General features: G+C 41.8%; 2 protein-coding genes across 2 annotated transcripts; one reads left to right on the forward strand and one right to left on the reverse strand.

The window, feature by feature from the left end:
- The first annotated feature begins 739 nt into the window (after positions 1–739).
- On the forward strand, positions 740–19,907 carry LOC620639 (PRAME family member 8). Its single transcript, XM_017318922.1, has 4 exons — positions 740–775; positions 17,146–17,460; positions 17,929–18,516; positions 19,340–19,907. The coding sequence occupies exons 2-4, from the start codon at positions 17,174–17,176 to the stop codon at positions 19,905–19,907; spliced, it is 1,443 nt and encodes a 480-aa protein (XP_017174411.1). The 5' UTR covers positions 740–775; positions 17,146–17,173.
- On the reverse strand, positions 5,456–9,483 carry LOC545763 (PRAME family member 8). The gene is made up of 4 exons (XM_003945848.4): positions 9,423–9,483; positions 8,029–8,342; positions 6,985–7,575; positions 5,456–6,088 (listed from the first exon to the last, which is right to left on the reverse strand). Exons 2-4 carry the CDS (start codon positions 8,313–8,315, stop codon positions 5,521–5,523), a joined length of 1,446 nt encoding a protein of 481 aa, XP_003945897.1. The 5' UTR covers positions 8,316–8,342; positions 9,423–9,483; the 3' UTR covers positions 5,456–5,520.
- Positions 19,908–20,293: the final 386 nt, after the last annotated feature.

Below are 20,293 nucleotides of genomic sequence, written 5' to 3' on the forward strand. Positions count from 1 at the left end.
TGACTTTTCACCACAGCAATAGAATCCCAAAAAATGTGTGGTGTATGTGTATGGGTGTGTGGTTGTGTGTGAGTGTGCATGTGTGTTTTAAATACTCTTACCACATGGTTCTAAGTAGCCTGGAACTTATTGTGTGGAACAGGCTAGAAAGAAAAATCTCCACATCTTTGCATCCTGAGTGCTGGGATGAAAGGCATATACTGCAATGTGTGGAGTACTCTTTGTTTGTTTGGTTTTGTTTTTAAATGTTTGGGTTTATTTAGGTGTTCTCCATATGCATGGCTGATCTGGAACTACTTACCTTCTGGCACTTCACCCATCCAACTACCCTAGTCTGAGATTAGAGGCCAGAGACAGGAAGACTGAAAGAATATGTTTAGTAACTTTATCAGATTGTAAGCCTTTAGTGATACTTGTTGGACACTGATTTGTGTTTGTGTGAGTTAAAGTTTACTTGTTTGTTCTATCTTGGAATTTTTCCCAGAACCAATCAGGATGGCAGTTCATGGCCCACCTCAATTCCTGGAGCTGATAAGGAAGAAGGCACTGAAGTATGAGACCTTGGTTGTCTCTGGAGAAATTGCTCATTGATCTTCTCCCAACACTGTTCAAGGAGGCTTTCACTGATAGATTCACTAAGGTTGTGAAGGCTATGGTGTCAGCATGGCCTTCCATCTTCTTTCCTGTGATGCCTTGATATACAGGCTCGAGAAGGCAATATTTCAGGTATGCTGGGTGGATTATATGTCCTATTTACACATGAATTTCAACTCAGGTAAGCATGGCCCATGTAACATCAAGTGGGGGACACTGTGGTTTGGGGATGTAATCGACTGGATCTTGCAGGATGGGAACAGAGGTAGATCAGAAGTTTCAATAGCAAGATTGCAGATGCCTTGACTGATGTTGTTCTCTGATGAGAAAATACTGTTCAGTGTACAGTGGACTAATAGTAAAGATGTAGGTACAGGGAAAGAGCCTTCCCTTGACTCTCCCACAGGTAGTAGTAGTACCAGTTAAAGAGTAACAGAATGGAGTAAACTCACAGGGCTATGGAGGCAGCTCAGAAAAAGTCATTAACACCATTAGGTTGTTAGTGGACACTCAGCACTAGGAGAAAAACCAAACACTGCCTAGACCAGATAGGAGAAAGGAGGAGCTGACTCCATGGAAAGTCGTCTCTTTTCCACTGACACTTCACCTGTTACCCATAGGAGGTGGAAACTTTGAGTACCCGATATGCAGAATGAGCATCATGATGTTTGGGATACATGGACTGGAATTGCTGGTGCTAGCTGCTCAGGAGAGACCAAGATCCAGAAGTAGGTAGAAGAGCCTGAGCAGGAAGCTGTACCAAATCCTACTGTGAAGGTGATAACTGCTGACTTCTGTTTTGGAAAACTTACAAATGAGTGATGCACATACTTCTTGGATTGAGCCTAGGAAAGAAAAGTTTGCTTGCAATCCTGAAGTAAAATGTTGACATCTTCATTTTTCAAAGGCCAGCTTTGACATCCAGGGCAAACTGAGGCTGTGCATAGAGTTGGTAGCTGATCACCCAGCTGACTTTTCTCTGAAGGAGCAAAGGTTGATTCTATGGGGTTGGCAAGAAGCAATCTGTTGCCAGCAAAATACTCAGTGTGACTGGCAAGAAGTGTTGATGGATCATACATAATTTCTCTCTCTCTCTCTCTCTCTCTCTCTCTCTCTCTCTCTCTCTCACACACATAATTTACATACATATTTTCTCTCTCTCTCTCTTTCTCACACACACACACACACACACACACACAGTGGATGAAGTAAGCTTCAAAACCTTCAACTTTGTACATATACATACATACACATTTGATGGGTGGAGCAAAGCTCCAACACTCTTTTTCTTCCACAGCCTATATATCCCAGCTATATCTTCCAAACATTACAAAAATAACAGTGTACTTATAGTCTATGGTTTAAATGAAAGTTTACAATGAGTATACTAAGAGAAAATATGTTTCCCAACACCTTCACATGAGCCAATATTTTAAGTATTATGAATAAAATTATTATTCCCAAGAACCTAATTACATTTGTAACTAAGCAGCTTGAAATAGATCAGCAATGTGTAAGCAAACAAGGTAGTTTTTCTTTTTTTCTTTTTTCTTTTTTTTTTGTTTGTTAAATGTCAATAATAAAATAAAAAATATTTACTTATATTTTTTCTTCCAAACAACTATTTTCACTTTAATTATAAATAACTGTGGAAGCATTTGTAGCTGATAGGAAAACTGTCCACAGCATTTCCGATAATGCCATTCCTAACTTATGGGAAACAGTCTCTTGTTCTTCAGTTCAATTTACTTTGGTTCTTTAAGGGAGTAGCTTATATAAACATTGTATTAGTGTAAGATTGAAGCTTTTCTGATGGGACTGAGACAAAGGTCTCTAGTGTTCTCTCTTCACATAGATATCATAAAAGCAATTTCATCCTCGATCTTGTCAATGTTTCTCTACTTTAAGAGTACAATTCTTTTGTACTAAGATATGATGATGATTTTTGGATGTCCTCAGTTTCTGTAGCTAAGTCTCCCTTTCCATTTCTTATTTTGTTCATTTGGATTCTTTCTCTATGGCCTTTAGTTAGTTTGGCTAAGGGTTTATCCACTTTATTGATTTTTCTCAGTCAGCTCTTGGTTTTGTTGATTCTTCATATCATGCATTTTGTTTCTTTTTTTGTTCTTGGATATTTTATTTGTTTACATTTCAAAGGTTTTTTTCCTTTCCAGGTCTCCCTTTTGGAACCCTCCTTTCCCATTCCCCCTGCCCCTGCCTCTATAAGGGTGCTTCTCTACCCACACAGAGCATGGGTGCTCTGGGTCAATATCTTAGAAATGATATGCCCTAATCCACTTTCCATACATATTTCTTTATTTTTGAGTCAGTCTGACGTAGACTAACCTAGCCTGCAGCCAATTATGAAGCTAAGGCTAGCTTGAATATTTACCCTGATGCTACCACCCCTGAATCCTGAGACAGGAACTGTGGACCACCAAACCAGCAGTGAGATCAGTTTCTGTGGAACTGCATTCTTTTTGTTTGTTTGTTTTTGTTTTTGTTTTGTTTTTCGAGACAGGGTTTCTCTGTATAGCCCTAGCTGTACTGGAACTTACTTTGTAGACCAGGCTGGCCTCAAACTCAGAAATCTGCCTGCCTCTGCCTCCCGAGTGCTGGGATTAAAGGCATGTGCCACCACGCCTGACATGGAACTGGATTCTTTTAAGGAGAAATTGGAGAGTAAAACGCACCTTTAATACTGCAAGTTACTGATTGAAATGAGAGGTCCAAATTCAAAGGCCATTGAAAACCTTGCTGGAGACTGGGCTTGATATATTGCCCTCTTGCCTTCACATGGAAAGAAGAGGGAGGAGTATCAGGAGTACACAGCTGTCTTACTGCAGAGGCAGCTCATACATGACAGCCTGTGTCAACAGCAACAAAGAGCCCAAAGAAGCTAGTAGAGAGACTGATTCCCTGGATGAAGTCACTGTCTGGTCTCTCAGACACTGAGTGCTCTACTAACCTGGTTCCATGTGTCCACACCTTGACCAAATGGGCAAGCACCCATCTCATGTCTACAGGCTGTCTCTAAGATAGGCATGTGGCCCAAGATGACACCAAATATTTTTCTTTCCTCATATAAAGACATTTCAGGCATTGGTTTTAAATGATGTTTACTGGTATGAGAAGATGAGGCAGGAGATTTGTAAATTTAACCCAACATGATCTGAAGAATCAATGGCCCCAGAAAAATATTTCTGAGGGATTGCAAACCCTCTTAGGTAGACAAAATTATCAGCCAGGATAGGCTACAAAGTAAAACCCTCTGGAAGTAAAGCATCTTACAGAAATGAACAACTGGATGAGTTGATCAAAATCAACCTGAGATGTACCTCAGTGGTTCTATGCTTGCTTGGCATGGATGATGTCTTGGGGCTCCATCTCACATATTGTGAAAATAATTTGAAATTTTCAAACTTGATGGTTCAGCTCAGTGACTAATTACCACCATAGCTCAAGTCTAGTTACTGGTCTTTCTCTTTCCACCATGGGTAAACTAAGGATATCACGAATTGCTATAGGTAAAGTACTTGGAGGTATAGAATAACAATGAATGAAAAGTTTATTTCACATACTGAAAATATTTGGAATTACCTTGAAATTTTCATTCTCAAATTTTTTATTCATTTGTTTGGTGTGTGTATGTGCATGTTAATGTATTTGTGTATTGTAGATTCTTTAGAGAGAAACTCATCATATAGGACTGTTGAGCAATAATAAGGGTCCCAAACACTGTCTTAAAAAGGACTGACAGTCAAATAGACAGATATTGTTCTAGGACAAACTACTAGTATTCTTTCACACTTCTAAGGTGCAGGCTTCAAACCAGAGAACAGAACAAACTGGGCTACTGGTCCCCAATTAAGCTCAATGAAAACACCTGAAACTTCACACATTCTCTTCACACTATGTTAGAGGGGAATACCATTGGAGGCACACAAAACTCTGGGAACTGCTACTGACCAATATCATTTTAATCAATTACTTCATTTTTCTGAAACCTGTGTGAAATGGTGTGACTTTCTCTAAGATGTTCTCAATTTTGTGTATATGCAGATTTATTGTACATATGGTGCTTGTAAATGCTAGGATCCACAGATGTCTGAAGAAATGGGATTAACACCTGAAGCCTGAGTTACTGCTGGAGGCATCTGATGATAGTTCTGAAATCAAATTCTTCCCTCTTCTAAAGCAACATGTACTATTAAAACATGGCTCATTGCCTTTTTGGGCTCATGAGCTTTTGTTTGTTGATTTGTTTGTTTTTCTGAAGAGCATGAAAGGAATTTTCTGTGAGCAAACTTCCAGCAGGTTCACAGGTTCCAAGCAACAAGGCCTGTGAAGTTGACAGGCAGACAGGGACACAGGGTGAGAGGAAGGAAGGAAAAAGGAGTGTGAGAGACACAGAGATTGGGTTTATAAATTTTTTTACCACCGGCCAACCTAGATATCCATATGTGAACCACCATAGCTGATAACTTTATCCACCTACCCCAGATTTTGAATCATGACATGCTAGCATCCATGTGTTCATTTTGACTCTCTCCAGAGGATATTTGCTCAAAATGCTTAAAGTTAGATATATTATTCTACTCAGACGTTCAGGAATAACATCTAAAAAAGCACCCATGTTCTATTTATTCAATTATATATTACAGTGAAGAACAAAAAGTTTACAAGTCCATGACAAAGGATCTAGTTAATCTGTCCCAGCAGAGTCCACTCAAAACATTCAAGTTGCCTTTGCCAGTCCACAAGTCTGCTCCCCATGTCAAGCTTAGCCTCCAAAATCCCAATTATTGTACATCCTTTCCTTTCCAAGTATCTGTACATTGCCTGAAGTCAGTCTCTGAGCACCCCAGATGAGAGATGTGTCTCAAGACTGTCATTTATTCACATGCAGAAGTTCTGAATCCATGTTCACCGCCAGCAAAAACAAAGTCTACCCCCCTGACCATAGACACAGGGCTCGCCACATTTGTGGCATATACGTGTAGCAAAAGAGAGGCTCTTGGGCTGCCTTATTGCCCTTAGTGTATCCATGAGTTCCTGACAAAGTTGGGCAAATCTTTCTACAGAGACATGTCCCAACTCATTATAACACTCCAGAGGGGCAGGGTACTGTTCCACATTCATCTTGTTCCAGTTGGCTGTTTGCTGTAAAAGGTCCTTCAGGATGGGCGTGGAGAAGTCATTGTTGTACAAGTTGATCTTGGTGAGCTGAGAGCATCGTATGAAGGAAGGTAGGAGTGCATTGAGCTGAGAGTCCTTCAGCTTACATCCCTGCAAATTCAGAGTCTCAAGAGTTTTTGCCACTTTCTCTAAGAGACCTCTCAGAGGCATCACATCCAAAACCTGTAAGACCATGCCTTTCATCTCCAGATGTTTTAGCTGAAAGAGACTCTGACAGCAAGAGAAGGAATCCAAGTCTGACTGTGAAATTTGGTAGTGAGTGATGGAGAGGGACTCCAAGGGTGTCATCAAGCACCTAGGAATAAGTGAGACCAGATGGTTAATTCTGGCAAGTGGTGATGGAGAGCGTGGAATGCAGTTTACACAGTTGTAGAAGGGACCAGGTGACCCAAGGTCACCCACACTTAATCTGCTCGCTTCAGTCCCACACAGAAAACCAGTTTTGCCCATAAGACACGTAGAGGAAGTTCTGTGACAAAAGAGTCCTGACAGGATCTAGGGACATTACATGTGGGCTCATTTAAAGCTGCATTTCATCCAAGTTTCTGAACAGTCACTCTTGCTATCCCTTACAGTTCCACACAATCCCTCATATCCCTTGTACTCCACAGTACTGGGGCTCAAAACCATGGGAAAGTAGGGGAAGATATTAGGCTGTTCCCACAGATCTTAGCACAGAGCTAACCTCCTCACTTTGATGGTCTCCCCCAGCTCCTAACTACAACCTTAACTCTCTGTTCCCTTCTGATCATTTTTGTTTGTTTGTTTGTTTGATTATTTTGTTCCTTTTCTCTAGATAGGATTTCTCTGTATAGCCGGGCTGTCCTGGAACTCACTCTGTAGACCATGCTGGCCTCTAACTCAGAAATCCACCTGCCTCTGCCTCCCAAGTCCTAAGATTAAAGGCATGTGCCACCACTGGCCAGCACTTCTGATCATTTTGTTGGCTGTGATTCCAAGAAGAATTACAGTCTCTTCTGATCAGATCTGTGCTACTCCTTACCTCCCTTCAGTCTTTTGCTTCAGGAGTAATTATTTGAGACTTTGAATCAATACACATAACGGTCATATTCTAAAAGGTCACTAAAATTTTTTCCAGGTGGCTGACTGTCAGACATTGTACATGAATAATCCTTAAAACGGACAAAAAAAATTCTCTGCTAGGTAACCCAGATCTCCATCCTTGCTTACCTGAAGACCTGACTCATGTGGTCTGTGAGAAAGTGGACACCTTGCATGGAGAGATGCTGGAGACAATTGAATTTGGAGAAGATAGAAACGAACTCCTTGACACACTTATCTTCTCTGTCTCCTGTCCTATTGGCAATCTTGAAGACATTCTTATAGAGGGGTGCCAGGAGAAGTTTGCGAAGATTTCTCATCTGTCCTAAGCAGGGAGCAAAACGGGCCAGATTAAACACATTCCACTCAGTGTTCAGTTCGAATTCCTCGATGTGCTCTGGATGAAAGACATTCAAAATCTCTAAGACAAAGTCCACGGGCATAGCCCAGATCTTCATGTTTATACAGCACAAATGTAGGGAGTCCTTTCTCTGCTGGGCCCACTTCAAGAAGTATGCTTGTGCTTCATCACGGCGGGGCCTGAGGCACAGGTCTGCTACCACCTTCAGCTGCTTCCTCCGTGCATATCTGCGAAGGACCTTCACTACTGTAGGCTTCTCATTCAAGGACTCTGAAGAACAGCTACCATCCTCTGCACCAGCCCATATGTCCCAGAAGGCATGGTGCACATTCCTCAGGTCCAGAACCTGAAGTTTTCCCCTGTCGGGAGTGAAACATGTCAAATGTCAGCAGACGTGACTACCCACAGTCAGCTTTGACTACCTGACTGTAAACTCAAGTCTCCCCCACTTTGGTAAGGTATAATTTCTTTAAAGAGAGTGCAATGTGCACACAAGCATGCTACAGAATCTTTCCCTGAGCTGCATGTGTAGACCTGACCACTTTCCTTCCACTAAGGTACTCTTCATTTCTTCTAATCCCATTAATAGTGGTTGTGGGAAAACCAGGGATAGGCTCATTCTAGAGGCTACTTAGAATAAGCTGTAATCCACTGACAACTGTCAGTTACAACTGTCCTTAGTCCAAGAAGACAATAGCTTCAAGGTTCCTGCACCACTGTCTGATGATCCCATCAGAAGCCATTCTCCCTGAACCCACAATCTCTACTGTGTACCCAAATGATCCGTTAAAGACAACTTGATTATTACGCACCTGGGGTGAGATTTTCTTGTCAGTTGCATGTCTATTCCATCTAGCACAGCCTGCAAGGTCTCCAAGTTAGGTGACTTCATCAAAGCCCCCACAGGGAGACAGGGAAAAGTCCAGGCTGCCACGATTGCCTTCATGAGCTTCTTAAGTCTGCCAGCAAAGGCCTCCTTGAACAGAGCTGGGAAGAGCAGAAAAGGCACCTCCTCCAGACAGGACAAGGCCAAAGCCTCATCTCTCAGCAGAGCCTTCAATGTCAGATTCTGGAGAGTGGACGGAGTCTGAACACTCATCCTCTTCGGTCTCCAGTCAGAAGGCTCCTTGGGAAGGATTCAGAAAAAAATATACTTTCAAGACAAAGTTTGTAAAACTTCCTCACCATTACATCAACCACTAATCTTCAGAGTTACTACTCTGACAGTGACAGAGAAATCAATTTACCTCTTCAACCTAAACTGGTGGTGGAAAGACAGACTCCCACAACCGGGGTCTTTCTAAAAACCAAATGAGCACATAATTTTCAAATCAAAATACTTTTTGTGTTACCCTTTCTCAAAAACATTCTTAAAAAAATATTCCAGGGGCTGGTGAGATGGCTCAGTGGGTAAGAGCACCCGACTGCTATTCCGAAGGTCCAGAGTTCAAATCCCAGCAACCACATGGTAGCTCACAACTGTCCGTAACAAGATCTGACTCCCTATTCTGGTGTGTCTGAAGACAGCTACAGTGTACTTACATAAAATAATAAAAAAAAAATTCGAAAATCAAACAAAACCAACCGACTGACCAACCAACCAAACAAACAAACATAAATCCTTGTGATGCAGATCAATATTAATTCCCAGTAAGCAGAATGACTTCAGTACATTTCTACAATTTTTAGGGTTTCCTGGGTCTGGTAAGCAGATCATGTACACAGAAGAAAGCTATGTGGAAAAGATGAAACGCAAAGCCTAAGACAATACATATGCATAACTCAAAAGTTTCACTCGAGCAATTGGGCATTGAAGAAAATCAAAGATACATGGTGTACAGGTCTACAGTGTGAGCCACAGCCTGTCTCTCACTCTCACACACATACACACATACAAATTCAGTGAAGAAGAAACCTGAAGGAACAGTTTAGTCAGAATGAACTGCTTTCCAGCTTCCCAGGAGCCACATGGCCAGTTCTAAGAGAGTTTGAACAAGATACAGAATACTTGTCTCAAAAAATTATATGAAACACACTAATGAACTATGCAAGCTATAGAAATATATCAGTGATGCTACAGAAGTATGTCGGTGATGAGTCTAAAAATTCAATTGGAATGAAACCCAAGGTCTTCAACCTGTTCCTCTAAAGAACTCTAAACTTCTCTACATCAAACTGCATTACCCAAGGAAAAACCAGTACATACCAGTTGAGCACTGCAGATAGGTCTCCAAGTCCCAGCTGCACCAGGCAGTTATCAGGCTGCAGGTCTCTGAGTGTGTTCTCTGGATCAACTGGAGCCTTTATATACCTCTGTGCTAACCCCTCCCTATTTTAGCCACACCCTCCAACCAAAACTGGAATTGGATTTCCTGGTTTAATCTCCACCCTTCAAATTCCAGATCAAAGATCTAATCATTTCATCGGTTAAATCAGAAGGAATTGTATTCACATACTCTCCACTCTTCCTCATCCCCCCCCCCAAAGTTTCATGTATAAATATGAACATTCCACTTGTTAATTAACCATATAACATCAAGTTTTTTGATTTATTCTTTCATTTACTTAAGGTTTACTTAGTTTTCAATTTGTTCCAGGGATCTTGTCATGCTCAGAAGCCAAGGGTGTTTTAGAAGTCTAATTCTAGAAATTCTTCTGCCTCAGAATCCTTCTTATTGCTAGGATTACTGTTATGAATAAACACATCTGGTTGGATTTCATTCATGGGACCAGAGTCATTTTTAGTTTTCATCAGCTAAGGGTTTAATCTGTTATTGATCAGAGACATACCATAATTCAAAGGTATTCTTTTTAGCTGGATTTGGGACAGAATACAGAGTCAGAGTTAGGAATAGGTACTGGAGCTAAAGGGCTGGAGTGGATGCTCTGTCAGTAAACTGCAGCAGCAGCCACGCAAAAGGTAGGGTAGGAGCAAGGATTGATTCCATTACTATAGTGGCCAGGGTGTTGTGTGTGTACTCAGTTGGTAGGGAGCTACCCAGCATTCAAGGATTCCTCTCTAAAACTCTCTGTGCAACAGACAAGATGGGGCATGCTGGTAAGCTCAAAATTGGAAGTGGGAGGTAGGAGGCTCATTTGAATGTCATCTTCAGCCAAACTGTAAGCTGAAGTATAGTCTGATCCCTAAAAGACCTGCTTTCTAAATGGACAAAGGCAAACATGAACAAGAAGGTGTGAGGGAGATGGTGCCCTTGGCTGCTCAGGCAACTTAGATTATGACAAGTAGGATCAGCCTAACAACATTCCTCAGGGATGTGGGTCTTGGGTTGGAGACTTGGCTTAGAAAGAAGGAACACCTGTCAACCTTCTATTCCTATCATCTACATGGTGGCTTGAAATGATCTGTGACTCCAGTTCTAGCAGTTGTGAAACTGCGTTCTGACCTTCTAGGGGAGCAGCCATGAGAGGGCTGCCCATTCATAGTTGTAGGCAAAGCACCCCTACACATAGAACAAATCTTACTAAAACAATATATTTATACTGAGAATGGCAGCATACACATTGATTCCCTCCCCTCAGGAGTCAAAGTTTGACTGATTCAGGGAGTTCAGAGCTACCCTTATCTTAATAACTAAACCCCAACCAGTGAAATCTATGGAGTGAGGATCTTTCACAAAATTAAACCAGAGCTGGGCAGGGTGGCACAGGGCATAAATCCCAGCACTACAGTAAGAGGCAGGAGCATCTTTGATTTCGAGGCCAGACTGCTCCTCAGAGTGGCTTATGGGACATTTAGGGCTCTTAAACAAAGAGACCCTGTCTAAAAACAACAAAACAAACACACAAACAAGATGAAATTTCCCAGATGGTGCAGGTACAGACTTAAAACCCAGGATTAGGTAGGTAGATGCAGGAGAAGCTCTGAGGTCAAGGTTACTCTAGTATACAACTTGAGTTCAGAAAGAACCAGAGAAGGGTAAACTGACCAACCCTGTCAAAAATCAATCAAACAAACAAACAGACAGAGAGACAAAAACCAAACAAAAAAGTACCCAAAACACAAAATAAAATTCTTAAATTAACCTCAAGGGAGCTTAAGAGCCAGTGAGATGGCTCAGAGGGGAACGGCACTTGCTGTCAAGCCTGAGTTCAGTAGTGGTACCCACAGCTGTACTGACAGAGACCACTTCAGTTTACAATCCACCCACTCTACATGCACACTCCCTAGCTGATCCACCAATTCACAAATGAACTAAGACAGTCAGCATGTACAGAAGAGCAGGAGAGCTATCAAGGGTGGTGGTGCAAGTTTCAGTGAACTGATGAAGGATGACCCCCAAACTACATAATGTAATTCTGTGTCTCCCATTCAAATACCAACAATGGGAGCTGGGTGTTTGATTGGCAGCTCAGCCTCTTGTTCTGGCTTCATGAATTAAAATATCTGCAGTAAAACTCCTTGGGTCAAGAAAAAAAGGCTTTCTCCAAAATGCTAACGAGATCTCCTTGGAAAAGAAAGAAGAAATCCAAAGTAGAAAGAAAGATTTTCAGAGTAAAATGGGACCAAGAGAAAAGAGACTTTGAGCTGGATGGGGCTCATGACAAGGGAATTCCGGAGCCTAGGGGCATTGACCTTGCCGAGTTAATAGGCACTACAGTTTTTAATGAAAGAGCCACAGGTACCACTGTCTAGAGATAAAGACAATGACCCGCCTTTTCATTGGATATTTTCTTTATTTACATTTTCAAATATTAGCCCCTTTCCTGGTTTCCCCTGTGAAAAACATCCTTCCCCTATGCCCTCCCCCTCCCCCTGCTTACCAATCCACCCACTCCTGCTTCCTGGCCCTGCCATTTCCCCACACTGGGGCATACAGATAAGTGGATATTAGTCCAGAAGACCAGAAGCTCAGAATAGCCAAGATAAAATTAACAAACCACATGGAACTCAAGAAGAAGGAAGACCAAAGTGTGGATCTTTTATCTATCTTAAAGGGGGTGGACAAAAGGGGGGAACATGGAAGGAGATACAGACTCAAAGTGTGGAGTAGAGACTGAATAAACGACCATCTAGAGACTGGCTCACCTGGTGATCCATCCCATTTACAGTCACCAAACTCAGACACTGATGTGTACACACTTTTTCAGCATGCATAAACAATGTCACACCTCAGAGTTGGAATGGAGGCTTTGTATACATACCCAATGGTGGGCAAAAGCTTTCTTCAGGTCCAGGCTTTGTGCTCAATGGGAGACAATAGATCCCTGATCATATTATATTGCAATAACTTTTTTTCTAGAGATTTTCTGAAATTGACCTGTGTTCCTCTGAGCAGCTTGTCCAGGCTGTCCTTGGGGAATTTCATGCACAGTAGAATCTGTTGTTTGGGTAGTATTGTTGCACCAAGGTTCAAGGAGCCCTGTCCTGGTGAGGTTGACCTTCTGTTCCATGCTCATCAGAGTAGAAGAATGGAAAGTCTCAAAGTTTTTCTTGATCTGGTGTGTTTCTTGTTTGTTTGTGGGGGTTTTTGGGGGTATTTTTTACATCTGTCTTTGTTTGAGGGTTTCCTCTGGACCTGACTGTGGCTGAGATCCTGTTACTAAGCACTATTCTCTGTTTGGCCATGAAACTTCTAACCCCCTTGCTATTCAGGTGCCCAGAGCTTTTATTCTGGTAGCTTGGTGCTCTCTATCACCTATGCAGATATAGCAGATGCTTCAACAACCGTGCCTATAGTATTTAGCCATTCACATCTTCCTAGCACACACAATTCCTTTCTTTTTCACCTCTGAGCCACACCAGTAGGACCTGGGAAGGAACATTGTGAGGGTCACACCAACACCTGTTTGTTGCCCAAAGCTATGAGCAACCATTTTCTTCCTTGACTGACAATTGAATTTAACAGGCAAAATCCAGAGACTACAGACTCAAAATCCAAAGGAACTGATGATCTTGGCCTCTCCCATTGATTTTCCCCAGAAATGTGGCTGTCACAGGACAATGGTCACATCTAGCCTTGATCCTCAACCTTTGCATATCTTGAAAATCTCTACCAGATGTGCCTAGAGAGTAACCTCAGGGGTCATTCCAGAATCACTTCTTCCAGGGGGAGAGCATCAATGACACTGGTTCCTATGAAAGTACAGAATATAGATCAGTTTCCTTCCAGTCCAGTGTACACAACGAAAAGGCTTGCTAGCTACAAGTCTTGGAACAACTTCTCTTGAGGCACTTTCCTCAAGATTGGGTCTCATTCAAGGAGCCACTGGCCTTCTCCATGTTGTGGGTTCTCTCATGATCAAGAGTTCTATAGCTCCCAATTTTCAAGCTTCCAAAACTGTACTACCTCACTTATCAAGTCTGGATCCTGAGATCCTTTCCTGTAATGAACCCCCATGCTATTCGTTATGGCTGCCTAGGTGAAATAGTCCTCATCTATAACCCTGTCTACACGCAAATTAAAGAAGATACTATCTCTGCCTCTTTGTGTAGTATGAGCCTTCAACCTGTCTAGTTCCTATCTCAGTGGCATTATCTGTAGACAATGTGCTAAGCTGGCACTCCTTCATGTTAATCAGATATGGGATAAAGAGATGGTTCAGGAGTTAGGAGCATGGGGGACAAAAACACAGGAGCTGACACACAAAAGCTAGGATATGTACCTGAGGTATCTGTTAGAGAAGCCAGTGCTCTAACTACTCAGTCATATCTCCCTCCCCTTTTCTTTGCGTCTCCCTTACTGAAATATTTTTTTTTCATACAACGTGTTATGATTATGGTTTCAACTCCCCCAACTCCTCTGAGGTCATTCCCACATTATTTTCCATCTCAATCCACACCCTTTGTATCTCTCCTGAGAAGAGAAACAGGCACTTAAAGAATCCAGAATCATGTGTGGCAGAACACAAGTGTACTGCCAGGACAGGGGAGGAAGAGGCAGGACCACCTCCAGCCTGGCCTAGCAAGTGAGTTACAGAACAGTTTAACATACAATGAGACCCTGCTTGAAAAACAAACAGAGAAATGAACAAATAAACAAAAAGAGCAACAGAAAATCAAAAGAAAAGAAAAACACACAACTTGGAACAGGACAATATAAATAAGCCAACAGAAAAAGAGAGCCAACCCATCAAAAATATAAAGTAGAATCATCAACAACAACAGCAAAAAAAAATCCCAAAGAAATACAGAATACATTCAAAGACACAGAAATCCCAGAAAAACAGAAAGAATTTATAATCTAAAAGCAGAACAATATAAATAAACAAAAGTGTATAACACAACTTTCTAACACTCAGATCTGCTAAATTGTCTTTGAGTTTGTTTTGTTTCCCTCCTACAACTGGTTAATTAGTCTTCTTTTAAGAGTAGGATTTGCATTCAACAGAAAATTTCCATTTAACTCCAGGCAGTGGTGGTGCACATCTTTAATACCAGCATTTGGGAGGCAGAGGCAGGCGGATTTCTGAGTTCAAGGCCAGCCTGGTCTACAAAGTGAATTCCAGGATAGCCTGGCCTACACAGAAAAACCCTGACTCAAAAAACCAAAAAAAAAAAAAAAAAAAAAAAAAAAATTCCATTTAACAAGTTTAGTGTTTCATTTGCAAGACTTTACTTTATAGATTGGAGACAGCTTCTGGGTTCGGAATGGGAGCTTCTTTCAATACTGTCATGAGGTAGAATCTGTGCATGCCCTGTGCCCGCTGCTTCAAGCTCTCTAAATTCATATGTGCATCAGTTCTGCTGTGTTTTAGAAGGCCTTAAGGTATCTTCAGTAGAACGATTGCTACTATGAACATAGTCAAGCAAGTATCTTTGTGGCATTGTGGGTCCTCTTTGGCTTTCTGTCTGTGAGTGGTAAAGCTGGGTCTACAAGGTAGATTGAATCTCAATTATTTGAGAAACTGCCAGATTGATCTTACAAGTGGTTGTGCAAGTTTGCACTCTCTTCAACAATAGAGATGTGTTCCCCTTGTTCCATAACCTCCCCACATGAGCTGTGAAATGAGGTTGAGAGCTCTGATTCAATCACTGAAAAGGTTGCATGTTACAAATATGATTAAAAGGGTGGAGTTTAATCATTTACTCCAATTCCAGTTTGGGATTGGTGGGTGTGGCTACAAAAGGGAGTGGTGAGCAGAGAGGTATATAAAGGCTTCACTGGAGCCAGAGAACACATTCAGAGAACTGCAGCCTGAATAACCGTCTTGTTTGACCAGCACTCAGAGACCTGTCTACAGTGTTCAGAACTAGTAGGTAATGATATTCCCCTGGGTCATGCGGTTTGATGTAGAGACATTTAGACTCCAAGTTAGGACAAAACATGTTAATTTTTTCTTCTTAGAGGAATACATTGAACACCTGGGATTTAATTTCAAATGAAGTTTTAGCTTCATCACAAACGTATATGTTAACCAGGTGATTTCATTATTATGGTTGATTTTCTATTTTGTTTAAGTTGTCCTACAAATGGCCATGTGGCATTGGGTAGGGTGAAAAGCAATAACCTTTTGACTCATAAGACTCCTCAGTATTAACATTACTAGTGTGTTCCCTCACATTTCCATTCACTCAAATGTTTGTGCTTGTTTTTGTGAGTCACTGGCTCACCTGGAGACCAGGGGACCATGTGTCTTTGAACACCTTTAACTCACAATAGCTTGAGTTACACTTGGAGTGTCTTAATGTCTCACTCAATGTCTTACATTAGGCTTTGCTTTATATCGCTTTCACACAGCTTTGATTTTTTTGATATGGTCTGTATTTGGGACCTAGAAAACCCTGAAAATTATAGAAACCCATTGTCATCATCATGCTTAGTGGATCAATATTGATCCAAGACACAGGGTGTTGTGTGTGTGTGTGTGTGTGTGTGTGTGTTTACTGCTTCCATGATTGTTGTGTGTTGCATTTTTGTTTTGGGATTTTTTTTTCTTTTTTCTTTTTCCTTTTTTTTGTTGATTATTTAATTACATTTGAATTGTTGTTCTTTTTCCCAGTCTTTTCTTTGGCAGCCCCTGACCATCATCTATCCACTTTGACTCTAAGACAATACTCCCTTACACACACACCCAGTCCCCAACAAGCCTCCACAGGACCAAGCATCTCCCTTCCCATGGATATCAGATAATTCAATCATCAGCTACATATTTATCCAGAGCCGTGGATGCACCCGTGTACAAACTTTGGGTGGTGGTTTCATCCGTCAGAGCTCTGAGGGGTCAAGTTAGTGGATATTGATGTTATTCCTATGGGGTTTTAATCTCTTTCATCTCTTCTGTTCTTCCCTAAGCCTTCCATTGTCTTCCCCTGGCTCAGTCCAATGGTTGCCTATAAGTGTCTGCAATTGTCTTACATGCTGGCACAGCCTCTCAGAGAACAGCTATACCAGGCTCTTATCTGTAAGCACATCTTGGCACCAACTATAGTGTCGGGGATTAGTGTCTGCTGATGGGATGGATCCCAGGGTAGGCAGTCTCTGGATGGTCTTTCCTTCAATCTCTGATTCATTTTTTGTCCAAGTTTTTCTTTAGATGGGAACAATTCTAAGTTAAAAATTTTGAGATGGGTGACTGGGCCCTTCCCTCACGTGGGGAACATGCCTATCCACTGAGGCTGGTCTCTTAAGGTTCTATCTCTCTTGTGCTGCACATGTTGTCTTGGGCCATCCACATTAAGTCCTGTGAGTCTTGTCAATTCAATATTACTTTCATTCTTTCTTTTTTTAAAGAGTGTGTCACATACAAAATTTATGATCCAAAACTTATATACCCATTTGGGTGATAGAGAGGCTGCCATGATGACAGTGTGGGCGACTGTCTTTCTATGATGTCTTAGGATGAAGAGATAAATTGATGTCTCTACCATTGCATGAGCAGTAACTCAGAAGCTTAGTGGTTGATGTGATGGTGAGGAAGTTTTATAAATATTCTCTTAAACGTATATGCATTTCTGACTCCTTCCCCAGGATCCTTCTGATTGGAGACCTTAAGAAGATGAATGTTCATACCCCACCCACACTCCAGAAGCTGGCAATTCAGACTCTGGTGAGAGAGGAGGCTCTAGGCATGTCTGATCTGGAGGAGATGGCCCATGGACTCTTCCCAGCACTTTTCAAGGAGGCCATTGATGGCAGACATATCAAGCTCATAAAGGCATTGGTTATAGCCTGGCCTTTCCACTGTCTCCCTGTGGGTGCATTGATGAGGACTACTGACGTGGAAACATTGCAGGCTGTGCTAGATGGAGTAGACATTCGTCGAACCATAGGGTTTCACCCCAGGTAAGCAATTTCCAAGTCCTGTAGAAGGGAGCAGAAGGAGTACACATTAGACATTGTCAGGGAGATTAGATCTGTCATAAATGGATCAGATGCTTCTGATGGCATCATCAGGCAGGGATACAGGGTTCTTGACAGCTACTGTTTACTTGTACTGAGCACAGTTCGATATGGATTAGCCTTGAATATGGACTAGAGTAAATGTGGCCTCACAGTGGAATGAGCCTATCCCTGACATTCCCACAAGAACTAATAATATAAGTAAGGAGAAGTAAAGTGTACCTTATTGAAAGAAAAGTATTCATGTGTACAGAAGCACAGGAAAGCTTCAGTAGCAAGCCTGAGTCCAACTTGGATATCAGGTCCTGAAAAAAAAATGTACACTTTAGCACAGAAGAGAGACGAGTTTAGATATATGTAGTAAAAGCTAATTCAGGGTCTGTCATCATTCTTATGTTTCACCTGCAGGAGGAAAAAGCTACAGTTTCTCGACCTGAGGAATGTGCACCATAGCTTCTGGAACATATGGACTGATTCAGAAGACAGTGACTATTCAGCAGAGATCTTGGATGAAAAGAAAGCCCTGCAGGTCCGTCCCAGATATGCACTGAGGCAGCGTCTGAAGGTCACAGTTGACCTGTGCATCAGGTCCTGCCTTGATGAAGCACAAATATGGTTCTTGAAGTGGGCCCAGGAGAGAAAGGGCTCCCTATATTTCTGCTGTACAAAGATGAAAATCTGGACTCTGCCAGTAAAAGCTCTCAGACATATCTTCCACGTTTTTGATCCAGAGCACATCATGGAGTTAGAACTAAATACTGAATGGACTCTGTTAGAGTTGACACGTTTTGCCCCCTATTTTGGGCAGATGAGAAATCTTCGCAAAGTCTTCCTGGCACCCCTCCACAAAATCGACTTCCATTTACCCAATAGAACAAGAGTCACCGAAGTCAAGTGTATCAACAAGTTTGCTTCTCAGTTCTCCAAATTCAACTGTCTGCAGCATCTTTTCATGTTCTGTGTCCATTTTCTCAGATCCCAGATGAATCAGGTCCTAGGGTAAGCCATGATGGAGAGCTGGTTCAGCTATCAGAGCAAATCTGTCTCTCTTTTCTTAAGGGTTATGGGGACATGATGCCAACCAGTCACTAGGAACAAATATTTAGAGACTCCAAAGACTGGAAGTTATGTCCTGTTTCCATGAATACTCAGTTATACAAGGGAAATTTTACAAGGTAAATCAGTGTCTCAAATGAGCACTCATGAAGTAGGAAAGTGATTTGAGGTAAAGAGTAGGTCAGATCTAGAAAGGATCAGTTGTATTTCTTCCTAGAATCATGGCCGCCCAATCAAATGGAAACTGAAGAGGAATGGAAGTGTGTAGTGAGAAGTCAGGGGACTCACAAGTACAGGGTAAACAGGAGCTATATGCTCAGATCTGTTAGAATAGCCTTCTATCATCACCCAGTTCCCATGGGTTAAATATTTTGAACACAGTAGTGCTGAATACATGGGGCAGGATGTAGAGCTTGGGTTGTAAATGAGAGCAACATGACTGCAGAGGGAATGATAGAATGCAGATTCAGTGAACACACAGCAAATATTGAGATCCTGTCAGAATTCTATTGGGATGGAATTTCTTCTGTGTGCTATCTGGGATTAGGGGATGAACTGGTTCTCAGGTTTAGAGTGAGGCCAGGAGATAGATTATGAGGTTGACATGACTGAGCATTTTCCAACAGGAAGCATCATAGATGATATCCTTAATGACTTAGTAAAACTAATCTTGGGGCACCTGATTCCTTCTACCACTCTGAATATCCCTGCCAAACCTCTCCAATGCCATTTGCCAGAATTAACCATCTGTCTCCTTTACCTCTAGGTGCTTGATGACACCCTTGAAGACCCTCTCCATTACTTACTCCCTGGTTTCACAGAGAGATTTGGATTCCTTTGCCTGCTGTCAGAGCCTCTTTCAGCTAAAACATCTGGAATTGAGAGGTGTGGTCTTACTGGATTTGGATCTTATGCCTCTGAGGGGTCTCCTCATGAAAGTGGCAGGCATTCTTGAGACTCTGGATTTGCAGGGGTGTAGGATGAAGGACTCCCAGCTCAGTGTCCTCCTACCTGCATTCAAACAATGCTCTCAGATCTCCAATATCAACTTCTACAACAATGAATTCTCCATGCCCTTCCTGAAGGACCTTTTGCAGCACACAGCCAACTGGAGCAAGATGAATGTGGAACAATACCCTGCCCCTCTGGAGTGCTATGATGAATTTGCTCAAGTCTCTGTAGAAAGATTTGCCCAAGTTTGTCAGGATCTCATGGATACACTGAGAGCAATAAGGCAGCCCAAGAACAGCTCCTTTGCTACAGATATCTGCCACACATGTGGGGAGCGCTGGGTCTTTGACCAGGTGGCCAACCTTTGTCATTGCTGGCAGTAAAATGGGAACATTCTGGATTGGAATAAAAATAAGGTTTGGAACTCATATCTTATAAAAAAAATTGTATTTTCCATCTTCATTTGTAATAAAAAGAACAGAAAAAAAATCTCACTCAGCCTAGTCATTATACCCCTTTTCTGTAAACTATCAATAAAATAATTTGTTACTCTGTATTTATTGAAAACTTAGAACATGATTACTTTGTTTAAACATCATTGTTATTGTCTGAATTGAATAAAGCATCTAAATTAAAAGACTACAACAATCACCCTCTGGAAAGAAGTAAAAACGTACACATTGAGGCCAGGCATGTCACAATTCACAATCTTGGGAAAGTGGATAAAGTTATCAGCTATGGTGGGAAATATATGAACTTCTAGGCTGGC

Source organism: Mus musculus, assembly GCF_000001635.26.
Source record: "Mus musculus strain C57BL/6J chromosome 5 unlocalized genomic contig, GRCm38.p6 C57BL/6J MMCHR5_RANDOM_CTG5".
Lineage (NCBI taxonomy): Eukaryota > Metazoa > Chordata > Mammalia > Rodentia > Muridae > Mus > Mus musculus.